This window comes from Sarcophilus harrisii, chromosome 3, assembly GCF_902635505.1.
Source record: "Sarcophilus harrisii chromosome 3, mSarHar1.11, whole genome shotgun sequence".
Classification (NCBI taxonomy): domain Eukaryota; kingdom Metazoa; phylum Chordata; class Mammalia; order Dasyuromorphia; family Dasyuridae; genus Sarcophilus; species Sarcophilus harrisii.
In genome coordinates, this window is record NC_045428.1 from 243737333 (window position 1) to 243754064 (window position 16732).

General features: G+C 33.3%; 1 protein-coding gene and 1 long non-coding RNA gene across 9 annotated transcripts in view; one reads left to right on the forward strand and one right to left on the reverse strand.

Moving 5' to 3' along the window:
• ITSN1 (intersectin 1) overlaps nt 1-16732 on the reverse strand; it is a 268177-nt gene that overhangs the window by 171669 nt on the left and 79776 nt on the right. For 6 of the 7 annotated variants that reach the window (XR_004232930.1, XM_031959332.1, XM_031959334.1 and 3 more), the window contains 5 exons: nt 16236-16336; nt 11466-11529; nt 6648-6785; nt 4539-4654; nt 254-516 (listed from right to left, as the gene is read on the reverse strand). Coding sequence is in view for 6 of the 7 variants with exons in the window: in XM_031959332.1 (XP_031815192.1) it covers nt 254-516; nt 4539-4654; nt 6648-6785; nt 11466-11529; nt 16236-16336 (682 nt within the window). In the remaining variant the exon portion in view is untranslated. The remainder of the gene's footprint in view (nt 1-253; nt 517-4538; nt 4655-6647; nt 6786-11465; nt 11530-16235; nt 16337-16732) is intronic. The other variant, XM_031959333.1, reaches the window with a different exon arrangement.
• The window catches only part of LOC116422340, a 42957-nt gene that overhangs the window by 23325 nt on the left and 2900 nt on the right, over nt 1-16732 (forward strand). The window lies entirely within an intron of this gene.

Sequence of the window (16732 nt, forward strand, 5' to 3'; positions counted from 1 at the left end):
TTTTTTGTTTATAGCAGCAAACAACCTACTTGGGAGTTCCTCTGCCAAGATAAATACAGTACTATTCACTATCAGTGAATAAAATAATTTATCTTCAAAGTACTGAAATATCATAAGAACAAAGAAAAAACTTTGGCTTTATGACTCCAGAAGCTGGAATCAGAATCATTGGGATTTTTTAACTTTTTACTTTAAATTTTATTTTATCTAAACAAACCAAGCAATATTGATGGGCAATTCAACAGCCACTTACCTCACGTCTTTCAATTTCTTTCCTCCTCTCTTCTTCCCTCTGACGTTCCAGTTCCCGCTGTTTTTCCAGCTGTTTTTCCAGTTCTACCTGCCTTTTTCGCTCTTGTTCTTGACGTTCTCGTTCTTTCCTTTCCTGCTCAGCCCGTTCCAGCTGTGCTAGGCGTTCCTGTTCTTTACGCTGCTGTTCTAATAGAGCTTGTCTTCTCTTTTCAAGTTCTAGATTGCCTCGTTCAAAATTTTCACGTTTTTTATCTTCAAAAGTTACTTTAAATGAAAAAAAAAAACCAAATAATTTTGAAATTCTAGTTTTTAATTTAGCATACAATTGTAAAGAAGGGGAAATTCACTAAATTGGCAATATGCAAAATATATCTGAACTATGAAAACATATGTCCAATTAAGAAAAGTAATTTATGACATTATAGCTAAAGTTTCTTCAAATATTTTGGAGTTTTACTATAAATTCAAAATCTGACAAGTTCTTTCTTCAGTATGTAGACAGGATATGAACTATTTATTTCTAAGACATCCAGGTGGAATGGAGTATTGAACTTGAAGTCAGGGAAGATCTAATTCAAATCCTATCTCAGACATTAATTATATGATCTTAGGCAAGTCGTGGACAGTGAAGTTGTGAAGTCATTAGAATGCCAGATCTGAAAGATCTGAGTCCAAATCTAATCCCAAACACTTAGTACTTGTGTGACTCAGCATTTGTAAATTGAGCTGGAGAAGGAAATAGCAAACTACTCCAGTACTTTTGCCAAGAAAAATCTCAAGTGGGGTTACAAAGAGTAAAACATGACTGAAATGAGTGAAGAACAATGAAAGTCAGTCACTTCAAGTAAGGTGAGTCCCAGCCTCAGTTTCTCCATTTGTAAAATAAGGATAACAGTAATTATCTACTTTACAGGGCTGTTGTGAAGATTAAATGAGATAATATATATAAAGTACTTTGCAAAACCTTAAGATGTGATAGAAATGTTAGCTATTACTATTTTTGTTCAATTTTTACTTTTACAGATAAAAAAACTAAAAGGACCAAAAAGGTTAAATGATTTATATTAAACCAAAAGGTTAGTAATAGTAAGAGTGCTAGTCCTTAGACCTCTGATTCTTAGTTTCACTAACCTCTATTAACCTCCTACTCCCTAAGCAATTTTTTATACTTCTCCAGTGAATTTGCTATGCTTATCCTTTGCTATGGCTCTTCCAAACATTTATATCTATTCTCTAAGTCTCTACACACCACTGCCATGCCTTGCATATAAGCACTTAACACAGCACTTGGTGTTTAATAATACTTTTCCCCTCCCTTCCCTTCTTCAATTCCCCATTCAGCTGAGGACCTTATTTCATACTTCACCAAAAGCAGAAGTCATTTGACAAGAATTCCTCTTTTCCCTTCTTCTCACATCACTCAGGCATTTCCTTCAACAAACTCTTCCTTTACCCCTATCTCCTATGAAGAGCTGTCCCTTCTCCTTACTAAGGCAGAGCCTTCAAAATGCACTCTAAATGCCATTCCCTTACTTCTTTACCAGCAGACTGGCCCATTTATCATCCCCACTTCTAATCTTCAGTCTCTCCTTATCAATTCACTTTATCTGATTATCCCTACTAGCTACCATATTGTATCTATCCTCCCTTTCTTGGTTATACTCCTTTAAAAATTTGTCTACACTAGGTTCTTTCTTATCTAAACTCTCCACAAACTGCCTTCTGACCACCTTATTCAACTGAAACTGCTCTCTCCAAAGTCACCAATTTCGGAGTTGTTTGGCTTTTGAAGATCTTCATAAGCTAACTGCTTCTTCCCTTACCAATATTTTTATACTTTACTTTTCTCAATATATACCCTATGATGATGCTATACTGGCTTACTTGCTGATTCTCTTGACAATGACTCTCCATCTCCCACACCTAAAATGTTCTCCCTCCTCAGTTTCTCCTTTTGTTTTCCTGGTCTCCTTCAAGACTCAACTCAAACCTTATCTTCTGCAAAAAGATTTTCCCAGGCCCTCCTTATTCCCATAGTCATTAGTACCTTTTCCCTTAAATTATTCTCCATTTGTACTATATAATAGCTTTCCTTCTTATGCTAGCTATGTTGATTTTATTTGTACAGAAATTTTTCAATTTCTTGCAATCAAATTAGGTCATGTTATCTCTTATGATTGACTTTTCCCCTTGTTTGGTTAATATTTCTCCCCCTAACTATAGTTACAAAAGTATCTGTTATTTCTAATTTCTTTTTACAGTGTGTTTTTTATATTCAGAACATATATCCATTTTGAGTTTATTATATATGATGTTAGCTTTTGGTTTAAAACTAATTTTTGCCAAACTACTTTCCAGTTTCTCTAGCAATTCTTATCAAAATAGGGACTCCATTCACCAAATAACATATATGGAAGGTTCTTCAGCTTGAAGAACTTTTTTCTTTTTAACCCCTTCCACTTTATATTCTGGAATATCTGTTCTATAGAAAACAAACTTGATTGCAGTCTAAATATTTTCTTTTTCTTTACTATTCCTTCCATCTTCTAGTTCTCACAGAGATCTGATTCCTAATGACATTGTTGTTATTCTACCTCTCCCTCCACTTTATCTAATTATGGTATCTGCAAATATTCACTGTGATTTTTTAATCAGAGGATTAATCCTCTGATTCTTTAGTTCTTTCCCAGGATATCACCTATAATATGGGTATATATAATATAATATGGGTAACTCTTTCACTCTTCCTATCTTCATAGTTGACTCTTTGATAAACCTGTTATAGCTATTGCTCTCTTATTTTCTTCAGTACTCACTTATCTTATTGCCCATTTAACCATCAAGCCCAAGCTTTGGATTACCCATACCATCTACAACTTTCATTCTTATTCACATACTGCTGAACAAAGCTGGAGAAAATCACTAAGGTGTAATGACTGGGTCTTCTACAAATTTATATTTCCCAACTGGGCCCTCACTGCAACAAAAGACAATTCTTTTATACCTTCTTAATCAACTCAAGTTTCATAATAGCAGATTTTGTTTCTAAACCTTTTCATTCCTCCTCAAACATCCCATGCTTCTACCTCCCCTTCCTTCTCAGCTGAAAACTTTGCCTAATTACTGTGGCTCTTTGCCAAGAACTCTTTTATCCTTGCCTTATTTCATATCATTCAGTTACCTACTGTCATATATGAAGGGGGCCACTTCTCTTTGTGAAGACTGACTCCCTTTCCCTGAACAGGGATACAATTTTCTACCTACAAACATACCCATTTCTCCCCAATTCTCAAAAAATCCTCAACTGGTTTGTACCTTCCCACTAGCAATCATCTTATCTTGAAAAGACAAGGATGGAGATAGAACTTGGAAGGCTTTGAATACTTGAATAAGACAAGTATTTTATTGCATAGTCAATAGGAAACTAATGAAAGATTCTCTGAAAGGTGCTTATCCTTTTGATTTCCAATTCAGAACAGGACTTGCAAAGGGCAGCCCAAATAATTCATACTAACCCTATTTCTATTATAAGCTTCTTTATGGTAAGAATTGCAAACTATCCATGAATGTCCCCTAGTGCCTATGATAGTACATTATAGAAATAAAAAACAATAAATCTCATTAATTAGGAATGATTTAAGTCATGCTTTGCCTCAGTCTCACCTAATCTTTCTCCAGACTTCATTTCTTTTTCTGAACCTGCCACAATGGCTGGCACCCTGGGAAATTTGGGGGTACCAAATAGCCTCATTGATGACATCCTCCTAAGATCATAATTTTAGGAATAACACCAATCAAATGATATCTCATTCTTACCGTAACTCTCTTGGAAATTTTTTTCCTAGCCTGCCACACTGGTTCCATATAGTTACACTTTATATACTAATATACATATTAGCTTCCCTTATTCTAATAAAAGTTCTGCAATGGCAAATTTTTTTTTTGCTTCTATTTGTAGCATAATGCTTGAAACATCTTAATAAATACTTGTTGATTTGACTAATTGACTACTTATGGCACTTGTTACATGAGCAACTACCTTCAGTTTTTTTATTAATCCTATTGTAAATACAAAGTTTTAGCGCAAGACCTATAAACTACAAGTAAAAAGAGATTAGTATATTAAGACTTCAAAATAACTAATATTTACATTTTTCATTTTTTCTTTCATATTCCAAGTTTCTTTCTTTACCAATCTCAATTAAAAAGAAACAACTTTTCCTTTTTCCTTCAAAAGATACTTTTATAGATAATGTAACACACTTAAAATATAAATACCAACTCACCAGGTAATTTCTTTTCCAGCTGTTGCTGTTCCTCTTCTAACACTGGTTCCTCTGGTAACCTTTGGTCTACTGATACAGAGCTTATAACAGATATGCCACTGCCAGAGCGAACCCTTCTGGAAGTAAAAAAAAAAAAAAAAAAAAAAAAGCCATTCATTATTATTTCTTTCCAAGATTAACTGTTCAGAACTTATCTTTTTTTTTAAACAATGAAACGGTAAAATATAAAAGATCATCAAGGACATCAATTATGCTGAAATACAGTTATCAAAATATTGGGGGGAAAAACAAGTTAAGGATCCTAGGCCCAAGGGAAGAACCACTGGATTAGATTCTTTTAGGTTCCTTCCAAATTTAGCTCAAAGATCAACATGTTTCTTTTTACAGTGATGGTTGTAGAAAAGGAGGTAGATATCAGTCCTATTTTAAATACTGGAAAATTGAAGCATATAATGAAAAGATTATTTATACAACCTGAAATAATCATTGGCAGAATCAGGTCAAAATCTGCCTTAGATGCTAGAACTTAATTCTCATGACTACAGACATTCACACCAATCAGCTGCATAATACATAATTGAGGAAAAGTGATAATGTGGTGAAAATTGCTCCACTCACTTCCCAAATGGGGAAGAAAAAAAATGTATCAGTCACAAAATTTATCAAATCACAGCTCAAGACCTGCATAAGATGTTTAGTATATTAATGAAAATTAAAGTACAAACACTGAACCAGTGCTTTATCAGTATACTGATATTTCTTACTATTTGATACATTACCAATGTTACATTAATAAGGAAGAAGGCTAAAGACATCTTAGGAAAAAGATTATTTTTAGAATATTTGGAAAGGTTACTTTCAAAAACCAAAATATTAACTCTCAAAGTGACACACAAAAAGAATTATTAGAATCAGACAATTTTCAGAGACTTCAATGTCTTTTACTCGATTCTTTTCACTAATTTATGCAATGAATGCAGTAAAAGAATTAACTCCCAATTTGGCAAGGAGTATAACAGTAAAGAGTTTCTTGCAATTTACTAAATTGTTTTTTACAAGATATTTTGCTAAGAAATAAAGTAGAAAAATTACAATGAAAAAGCAGTTACTTTGTAGAACCAGATTCTATGGATTAATATAGGCTCTATAACAATTAGGACTTAAAATTTTCATTTACTTTCCACAAGACAGTATAATATTGATGATAATAGTTTGCATTTATATAGTTAATAAATGTTTATTTAACGTACTTTTCCTAGAGGGAATCATTCTACTGCTTTAGTTTCCTCATCTGTAAAATGGGGGATACAAATAGTACCGTCCTTCAAAAGTTCTTGCGAGGATTAGATGAGATTACATGTAAAATGCTTTACAAATCTTAAAGCATTATAAAAGTGCTAGTTATTATCACATGGTGCTTTAAGACTTATAAAATACTTTTCCTGTGTTATCTTCTTTAATATCCAATCAGTTTGGAAAGATAATTTGGAGCTTATGAAGGGCTTTAAATGACAAAGAAGTTTGTATTATAACTTAGAAGCACTAAGAAGCTACTAGAGCTTTTTAAACAGAAGAGTGACATGGGTAGGACTGTGATTTAGGAATATCAAACTTGGCAGCTCTGTGGAACTGAATAAGAGAAAGAAAAGGCTAAATGCAGCTAGCTCAGTTAGGAACCTATTACAGTGGTCCAGCTGGGAGGTGAAGAAGGTCTGACCTATGATGGGTCTTGTGTGAATGAAGAGAAGGCTGGGGGTTCAGAGAAGATTAGGGATTGAGACAAAGAAAAAGAGAGATTTGGAATGGAGATGCATGGTGGGAGATCATGAGATCATCAAAGAAAGAGACTGTAGTAAGAGAAGAAGGCCCACAATAACATGACAGGGTTCATTCAGGGTGTCTAGTAAGTGTCTAAAGTAGGATTTGCACTCAGTGCTTTACTAATTTTCAGTGCAGGACTCTGTCCACTACTCCATGCAGACTCCAGACAGTATAGAAAGTTCTCAGAAAGGTCAAGGAAGATGAGAACTAAGAACATCATTAAAAGTAGTAATTGTTTTAAAATATTAAGTAGCAAAGTTTGAAACCTAGAAGAGACATTATTCTTACCTAAATGAAGGAGGAATATATTCTGGAGGCAGTACTGGTGGTAAGGGTTGGCCAGACATAGCCACGTCAATTAGGTGCATTGCCAGAATAAATTCTTCTGCTGTTAATTTTCCATCTTGATCAATATCTGAAAGATTCCTATTGAATAAAACATCAAAAAAAAAGTCCTCATAATCTTTTATTAAAACTCAAGAACTTAATTAGTATGACCAAAAACAACTTTTTTATTTTTGTCTTCAATACCAACAAATAAAATTAAAACTCGATGTATTTAGGGATTTGCAATCTGAATATGCTCAAATACTGTACCAACATATTTTCTCATATTACCCATCAAAGGAACTCCTCAAGATTCAAATGTATTTTCTTCTCAGTCATTTTTATGCCTTTTTTCTTGAAGAAAAAAATGTCAGGCTACTGAGACATAATATGGTGCAGTGGACAGATATCTGTATTAGGAGTCAGATTAATTTCAACTTCTGCTATGTTGCTTACTACCTAGAAGGCTATAGGCATGTCAAACAACCTATGTCTCAGCTTCACCATGTGTAAAATGGGGATAACAGCTGCTTTACTAATCTCATGGGACTATCATAAGGACAAAAAAAAAAAGTGTGTGTGTGTGTGTGTGTGTGTGTAGAGGTATGTATGTAATGTTTTTATGTGCACATATACATTATATATTGTGATAGATACCATATATGCAAAATATATGTACTACTTTTGTATATAGTATATAGGCTACCTATACACTGTGAAAATATAATTATATCTAACATAGTCTAAAGTATACATGATATAAAATGTATGAGTCTCTTTTGCGTGTACATCATGTATATATGTATATAAAATACATATGCATGTACTATAGACTTAGTACAAGGTCACTGAGAGCTGCTACAATCCAAAAAGATACATACACACAAATCTCTTTTTATATACGTATGTATAAATAAATTGCCTCACAAACATCAAAGCACCAAAAATAGTTATTACTACTATTATTGCTACTAGTATTATATTCAAGCCTTTGACAGTTTTGGCAGTCCTAATACTGGTCCAAATTTTCTAACTTTTTTCTTGCCATTGATTTCTTTAACTTTATTCCTCTTTCCTAGCCAAACTAGATTATTTCCTAAATCATCCCATCTTCTCCTTCCAGGGCTTTGCAAAATCTCCTCTTTGCTTCAAATGTATCTCCTCCTCCCCTTCTCAAAATTCTTGACTTCCTTAAAGGTTCAACTCAAAGGCCATATCCTATGAAGCCTTTCCTAAACTCCATTTCTTCCCTATATCTAATGTGGTTGCACACTCTCTATCTCATTAAATTATTGTTTTCCATTGTATGTTTCCTTAATGGCAAGGGGTATTTTCATTATGGCTTTGATCTCGTGACTTTTTACAGTAGACACTCAAATGCTTACTAAATTGAAATAAATTCACACTGAAGTGTCTAATGACCCAGTGTCCATACGGACATGGTTAATATGAACTGGTCAAGTTCTTAATAGAATCATCCTCTTTACCCTACTGTAGTATTAGAAGAGAAGTAATAACCAAGGAAGATAGAAAGAATTTGAAGACAGGTTATACAGAGTTTTAAAAACTAAACAGAGGAGCTCCTGTTTTTGTTGAAGAAAGCCACTGAAGTTGGAAGAATAGGGGAGTCAGATGGTTGGATTTGTGTTTACAAAAATCTATTTTGGCAGCAGTACACTAGATGGATTATAGTGGTGAGGGACTTTGATGCAAGGAGAATCATCAGGTCTGAACTGAGATGGTAGCTACATGAATGGAGAGGAGACTGAATTTGAGAGATGTCATGAAGGTAAAAACATCAAGATTCAGTAATTATTTGGATATGTGTAGTGAGAAGGATAAGGCCCCCAAACTGAAAGACTGGAAAGATATGATCCTTCTGAAAGAAATAGGGAAGTCTGGGAATGGAGAAGACTTAAGGGGAAATATCATGAGTTCAATTTTAGTTCAATGTTTACTTTAAGATATTCCTAGGATATTCAGTTTGAAATGTCCAAATGTCCAATGAATATACATATTATTATGGTTCAAATCATCTAGTAACATTTCAGTTTGCTGATTCATGAACAGAGTCCATATATTGTATATCAATAGTTAACATTTATAGTTGGCCTAAAAATCATATGAATCTTGATATAGCTCCTTTTTCTATTTTGTTGTAATCATTCTAAAAACAGAAGGATCATACAATCACAAATTATAGATTTAGATAGTGTAGAGCTGAAGATAATTGAAGACATATAGTCTTATTTCATCCTCATTTTATTTTTAAAACATTTCAACTTGTTCATCTCTGAAAATCTCTCCCCAAGTTCAATGAGCGGTTTTAACAACCAAAACACAGTTCAGCAAAACTACCTAATGGAAAAACCATGTCTGACTATGGACAAAATATACTCATAGTCTCATTTCTAAAATGAAGGAAAGATAGTGCATTTTTATAGCTATGAATACTTTGGTATACATATGACACTTCTGCCTCTGGCATCTTTAAGGTATATGCCAAGCCCTGTTTGTAGTGACCAGAAGCTGGAAAATGAATGGATGCCCATCAATTGGAGAATGGTTGAGTAAACTGTGATATATGAATGTTATGGAATATTATTGTTCTGTAAGAAATGACCAGCAGGACGAATACAGAGAGGATTGGCGAGACTTACATGAACTGATGCTGAGCGAAATGAGCAGAACCAAGAGATCATTATATACCTCAACAATGATACTGTATGAGGATGTATTCTGAAGGAAGTGGATTTCTTCAACAAAGACAAGATCTAACTTAGTTTCAATTGATCAAGGATGGACAGAAGCAGCTACACCCAAAGAAAGAACACTAGGAAATGACTGTAAACTGTTTGCATTTTTGTTCTTCTTCCCAGGTTATTTATACCTTCTAAATCCAATTCTCCCTGAGCAACAAGAAAACTGTTCGGTTCTGCACACATATATTGTATCCAAGATCTATTGTAATCTATTTAACATGTATAGGACTGCTTGCCATCTTGGGGAGAGGGTGGAGGGAGGGAGGGGAAAAATTGGAACAGAAGTGAGTGCAAGGGATAATGTTGTAAAAAATTACCCTGGCATGGATTCTGTCAATAAAAAGTTATTTAAAAAAAAAAAAAAAAAAAAAAAACCAAGGTATAAGCCAAGCAGTGGGATCTGAGTCACAAATGGTAAAGGTATTTCATTTACTTTTTTTTAAGCTAGCATAGCACCAAATTATCTTACAGAGCAGTTATTTCCATTCATATTCCACCAATAGTATGAGAGCACGTCTTCCTATAGCTACACCAATATAAACCATATCTGTCTTTTGTCATTAGTGCCATTAGTTTCCTGGCTGTAAGGTAAAATTTCAGAATTGTTCTGATTTGAATCTCTCTTATTATTGATGAGTTAGAGCATCCTTTCATATGGTTATTAATAGTTTCCAAGTTTTCTTTTGAGAACTGTTTGTACTTATCCTTTGACATTTATCTATAAGTGAATGGCTTGTCCTTCCATGTCTCTCCAGCTACTTAGTCCAGCATATTGTTCACTATGCCAAAGTTCTTTCTCAGGAATATTGAGGGACTTAAGAGAAAGATATACGCAAGCACACTCCCTATAGAGGATTTATGTATGGGAGGACATACATAAGAATCACACAAAATAATTTCTTGTACTGGAAGGATGATGCATTATGATCTATGGATCCTGTAAAATTATATTTACATATAATGTCACCACCATTTGTTAATTTTTAGAACTGAAATTTCACAATGAACAACAAATAGAAATTGATTATTATAGTAAGCTAATTTTCTACAGGAATTACAAAAAGTCTAAATGAAAAAACAACTGAAGAATGATGCAAAGTTAATGTTAGGTTTATGTTAATGCATAACTAAGAGAATTCTACATTGGGAAATTGAACGATCTCCATGCCATAAATTAAGAACATTTTCCTTCACTCTTCAATTGCTTTAGAAACCCTAAATTGATTTTTAAATCATATGAGGTTTTTATTATATGTAAACTTTATAGCTAATTTGTCCCCAGGCACCAATTTTAAAGGGAGACAGAACCATTTATGAAAAGATAAGCCTTTGTCTTCTCTTCCAAAATGAATTATGACTTTAACATTAGCACTGCTTTAGCTAAGGTAGGTAAGGAGGCAAGAAAGCCAAAGCCCTCACTGCATAACTAGTATTATATATATGGTGGAAAAATGAGTCCATAATATTCTTATATCATTTTGTAGTAGAGGCCAGAATGGTATAATGTAATTCTAAAAGCACATCCTTAAAAACGTTGGATGGGGCCTAGGCTTTTAGTAGTTACCAAAGGCAATCTAGAAGTCACCACATATGCAAATAAGAAAATTGGGCTTCTGAGGCATACAATGGCTATAATGTAATTAATAACAGGTGTCTTTAGTTTTGTTTTTTTTTAATCATTCATACCATCAAGAAGCAGTTGACTACAGTTTGAGAAAAAAAAAAAGAACATGTCAAATTAATGTCTCTCTCTTTCTCTTTCTCTCTCACACACATACACACACACACACAAATGACCTATTCAGCACATAAGTTCACATAAAAGATTCTATTTCCTTGTTCAAGTCACTACAGCAACTATGTATTTCAATCATCCCTAACAGTGAAATCTCACTAGTTAACATTTACTTGAAAAACAAGATAATGATAAGAAATCAAAAACAGTATTTGAAATTTATCACTCAATCTCTATCTAAACCTAATAAAAAGTTAATCTAAAATACTTCTGATCTCTCACCATATTGTAGCCAGCTGAGTCTGTGGTAAACTTGATTGCATAAGAATAGTTCTTGCTTGGGGACCTAAGAGATACAAGGAAAAAGTTAACAGGACGAATCAGTAGTTATTCATTTAAGGTAAAAATCAATACTCTCTATATTGATATTGTTCAAACTTGTGTATTTGAATAGATTATAATGATTTTGGTATGTACACTAGAAAACAGAACAAAAAGCAAATTATCAGTAAAATGGAAGATGTGACTACCAAAGAAAAATGAACTAAATATTAGTTTCAAAGTTTAGAGTTTAAAATTTTAGCCTCCCTCTTCTTTGATCAAAACTCTGGATTTCCATTATGTAAATATAATCTTCTATTATTCCATCCATCTTTATATCTCATTCTCCTTTTTACCTTGATCAAGACTTCTAATTCCTCCAATGCACTCCTTAATACTTTCTCAAGCTATTACTATAACTCTGATCTCACTTTTCTCTCTTTTCAGTCACAATCCTAGCATTAACCAAATCGACTCCAGACTATCCTCCTTTCTCAAATTATTTTGCCTGTTACATTAATATTCATCCCTTGCCAGACTCCAGCCATTTGTCTCCTTAACTCCTACTGCTGAAAAATAGAAAAAAAAAAAAATCACACCACTATACTGCAATACAGGTACAATATAAATTTGTTATCCCAGTTCTGAGTTCTCACTACAGCTAATAGATCCCAATATTCCTAATTGATTCCTTATTTCAGTACCATAGAAGCTTCTTGAATCTTACTCTGTTTTCATCAAGGTTCTCACACTTCCCCCTCTCAACAACCCCTCTGCTGATCACCTCGGTGTTTTTTTTTTTTTTACTGGGAAAAGTGAGGTCATTCTTCTTTTTCCTTTCTCTTCATCTCAAAATTTGATATTAATGTTGACTCCTCTTTTCCCACTAAGGAGGCACTTCTTGTCATGAACAATGCCTCTGTACATGCTCCTGGTGCCATTCTTTTTCATCTTTTCCAACACAATATCCACTCAATTACCTCCTCTCTCACTCTAATCTTTCCTCCCTGCTTCACCACTGCCTTCAAATATGCCCAATTCTCCTACTCTCTGCAAACCCTCCTGAGACATTACTATTTGCTCAAGCTATCATCCTTTCACCTCTATTTCTCAGACAAATGTCTAGAAAAAGATGTCTCCACTTTTTGTCTCTACATTTCTTTAATTCAATTCTTCATCATTTGGCTTTTAACTTCATGGCTAACACAATTTTCTCTCCAAAGTTGTCAATGATCTCTTAACTGCTAAATTTAATGGTCTTTTCTCATTCTCATTCTTTTTGACTCATCTGCTTCATATTACACTCTTGCTTATCCTACCCTCCTGTGTTTTCTTCTTCCTTCTGAGTTTTCATGATTTTACTCACTCCTGGTTAGCCTAGCTATCTTGATCATTTTTTTTCCAAAAGCCTTTGCTGGCTCCTTCTCCTCATCTCCCAGGATTTTTTCCTGTGCTTTTTTTTCCCTCTCTCTCTTAGAGACCTCATCAGCTAACAAACTTTTAATTATCATCTCTCTACAGATGATTTAAAAGTCTATAAATCCCACTGCCATCAATAGGTATTTCAAACAAGATTTCCTAGCGATATTTCAAATTCACTTTGTAAAAAAAGAACTCACTATCCTTGTATCAAAAGCCCTATTCCCAATTTATTTCTGTTGAAGATACTACTATCCTTTCAATCTCTCACATACCCAATTCCTTCACTCCAAAATCCAAGTAATAGAAAAATTTCAATAACTTCTTCACAGAGAGGATGATTCCAGAAGGATTCTAGGAAGATGGCAGACTAAGTAAAAAAATTCCAAGCTTTCCTGATTTCCTCATAAACAAGACAAAAGTGTCTTCAGGGAAACAGAACCATTAAAAAGAAACAGAAGTTGGACCAGACCAGTGATTCCTGGGACAAGCAGAAGATAATTAAGAAAAATATTAGGAAGGAGTATTGGCCTATATGAAGCATGAACACTTTCCAAATAGTTCCACTAAAACAACTAATGAGAAGCAGGAAGTGGCCTCAGCCCCAGACACAGGAACTTTTACTTTACATTGTGAGAACTCAGGCCTCAGTCAGGGAATAGTGAGGGAACCTCTGCTGATAAGGAACACTACTAGGTCCAGCTGAGTTGCAGTTACCAGGACTTGGGTAAAAAGCAACCAGCACATAACAGGTGAGTGCAGAAGCAGTAGGGCAGGGGCACTTGTAAATGTTTAACAGCCAGCTTTCAAACAGTTTTAAAAATTTCAGTTCTTAGAAATTTGCTGGCTCTCCTTAGCTATTGACTAAAATTATAGGGTTTTTCCCCCCTTAAGCAAATGTATGCATAAGTATGAATAAATAGGAAGGGGAATAAAGTAAGAAGAGCACTTAAAAGTCCATTATAGACTGGTCCAATGATTTTTGGAGAATATATTGGAACTGTATTGAAAGGGTTATAAAACTGTGCATAGTCTGTTTTATGTAGCAATACAATACTAGGTCTGTTTGCTACAGAGATCAAAGAAATGCAACTATATATACAAAATATTTATAGCATTTTTATTGTAGTGGCAAATAATTAGAAAAAAGATTGTGATATTAAATATAAAGGAAATAATTTTTTTAAAATGGAAAAGCAGCATGAGTCACTGAAAAAGGATATAGAATCCAAGAATATATGTTAAAATATGAAATCTATCACTTAATCTTTGGTTGATCATAGACAAATCATATAATCCCTGCCTGGAGCCTCAATTTTACCATTTCTAATTGAGATATTCTAACAGAGCTCCAAATCTAAAATCTTATGTTAGTTATTTCTTAACTAGTAAAAAATAATTTAAAGTGTTTTTGACAAGGAAAAACATGTTTTATAAGATTTGTCCTTAGAAATCATTACTTTACAGATTTTGTTAGCTATTCCTTATATTTTCTTTTTCCTAATGCAAAATATGTGTGTGTCTTTCTGATTTTAAAATCTGTCAGTGGCAATCCTATTCAATTTGTCTTAATCATCAAATCCAATGGCCTTTTTTAGTCTGCATCCTCTTCAGCAGGAGACTTTTGAATACCTTTTCCTTTTTGAAACCCTATCTTCTCCTTAGTACTAATTGTCTCATGGCTCCTTCTTGTTAAGTACAAAGTTTTGTCCTTGATTCTCTTTTCTCTACATTTTTTGTCTTTGATATGTAAATCATTTTCATAGCTTTGTCTATCATCTCTAGGTAGATGACTCTCAAATCTGGATATTCAGTTCTGATCTTCTTCCTGAACTTCATACCAAATCACCAAGTATCTGTAGGGTATTATATATACCTCAATCTCAAAATTGAGCTCAGTACCATTCCCTTAAAGCATGCTCTTAAATTTCCTTCATTATTTCCATGAATAGCATGGGCTCACCCAGCAGTACATGTTCAAAATATTCTTTTTTTTATTTTTCCTTTGTCTTATTTTGTAGATTTCATAAACTACTAAATTCTTTCATATTCTATATTCAAAAAAATATTTCACCTCTGACCTAATTTTTAAAAAATTTTCCCATTTGGAATTGTTTCCTCTAGCCACCCATTGAGAAGTCAATAAATACTCTATTCATTATACCTGTAGAGTTATGCAAATGTTTCCATATTCATTATACCTGTAGAGTTATGCAAATGTTTCCACATTAGTCAGGTTATGAAAGGAAAAAAAAAAACAAACAAGAAAAATCAAGTGAGAGGAAATATATTTCAATCTGCATTTAGAAGAGTTCAATTGTTGGGGCAGCGAGGTGGTGCAGTAGATAGAATACCAGCCCTGAAGTGAGGAGGACTTGAGTTCAAATTTGACCTTGGACACTTAACCTTCTTAGTTGTGTGACCCTGGACAAGTTATTTAACCCCAACTGCCTCAGCCAAAAAAAAAAAAAAATAGAATTCAGTTGTTCTCTCTCTGATGAGTCCTTGGGAATTGTGAAATACAGTTGTCTGATTATATTTCTGTGTACAATGTTCTCCTGGTTCTGTTCACTTCACTTTGCTTCAGGTCATATAACTTGCCAGGTTTTTCTTAAACCATTCCTATTTGTCATTTCTTATAGCATAACAGCATTCCATCACAATCATATATTATAATTTACTCAATAGTTATTCAATGATTTTTCAGTGATCATGTTGTTTTTCCATTTTTAAAAATCTATTTCCTTCATATTTTGTCACAATTATTAAATTTTATTTTTCTCTAGGCATTTTTTATAACTTAAAAAGTTTACTTTAAAAATGTTAATAGTATACTTTAAGAAGTTACTTTAAAAATGTTAATAGTATACTTTAAGAAGGTTTCTGGTTACTAATGGAATTCTCCTGAAATGAAAATAATATAGCTAATATATGTAAAGCATTTGGAAAACTTAAACAAAGGTTTCAAAATCTTTTTTAAAAAAAGTAAAATCTATTGTATAAATACTATAGTTATTATTATCATAATTCAAACTTCCTTCAAATTCCAAAAACTAGAGTTTTCACATAGAGAATCTACTATGGTATTCAAAAGCAAATTGGCTGGGCATTTTCAGTAGATAAACATAAATGAGGTAGATAGAAAAGGAAAGTACTACACAAGAATAGGCAAACTAAGAAAAGTACTCTAACAAAATATTCGAAGTTTTTAAACAGAAAAATGCATTAATTCCATGACATAGCCAAGAATGAAACATAAAAATAGACCACATTTTTCAAAATTAATTTTCATATGTTAACCCATCTGAATACCTGTTAGATGTCCACTCATTGTTTTGTCGTGGCTATTGAATAATTGCCTATATTTCAGTCTTGATGACTGAGGGACAGCCCATTCTGCCACAGGAGAGGCACTAAAAGAATAATTTTAAAAGATAAGAATTAGTAGCAAGACATTGGCTATGTATATGATTTGCCTTTGCTTAAATTTTTAAAGAGCACTTTTAGTTTTCATTTATTATTCATTTCATTGTCTATTAATTTTCTATTTCAATATACTTATTTACAAAAAAGAGGATCTATTCACTTTTAGCATAGACATAACAAATTCAGTCCAAATGGCTGTTCCAACTTATAACTTCTATTTACTATATGCAGAAGGCTAGTCAAAAAGGATAAATAAGTGCTAAAAAGCAAAAGTGATGGTATAATGTTTCTTAATTCTGTGCCATCTCTTGTCATTCTTGTCATGACAGGAAATGTCAGCCTGTGAAGGCACACACCAAAAGTAAAAACACATTTTTTATTAA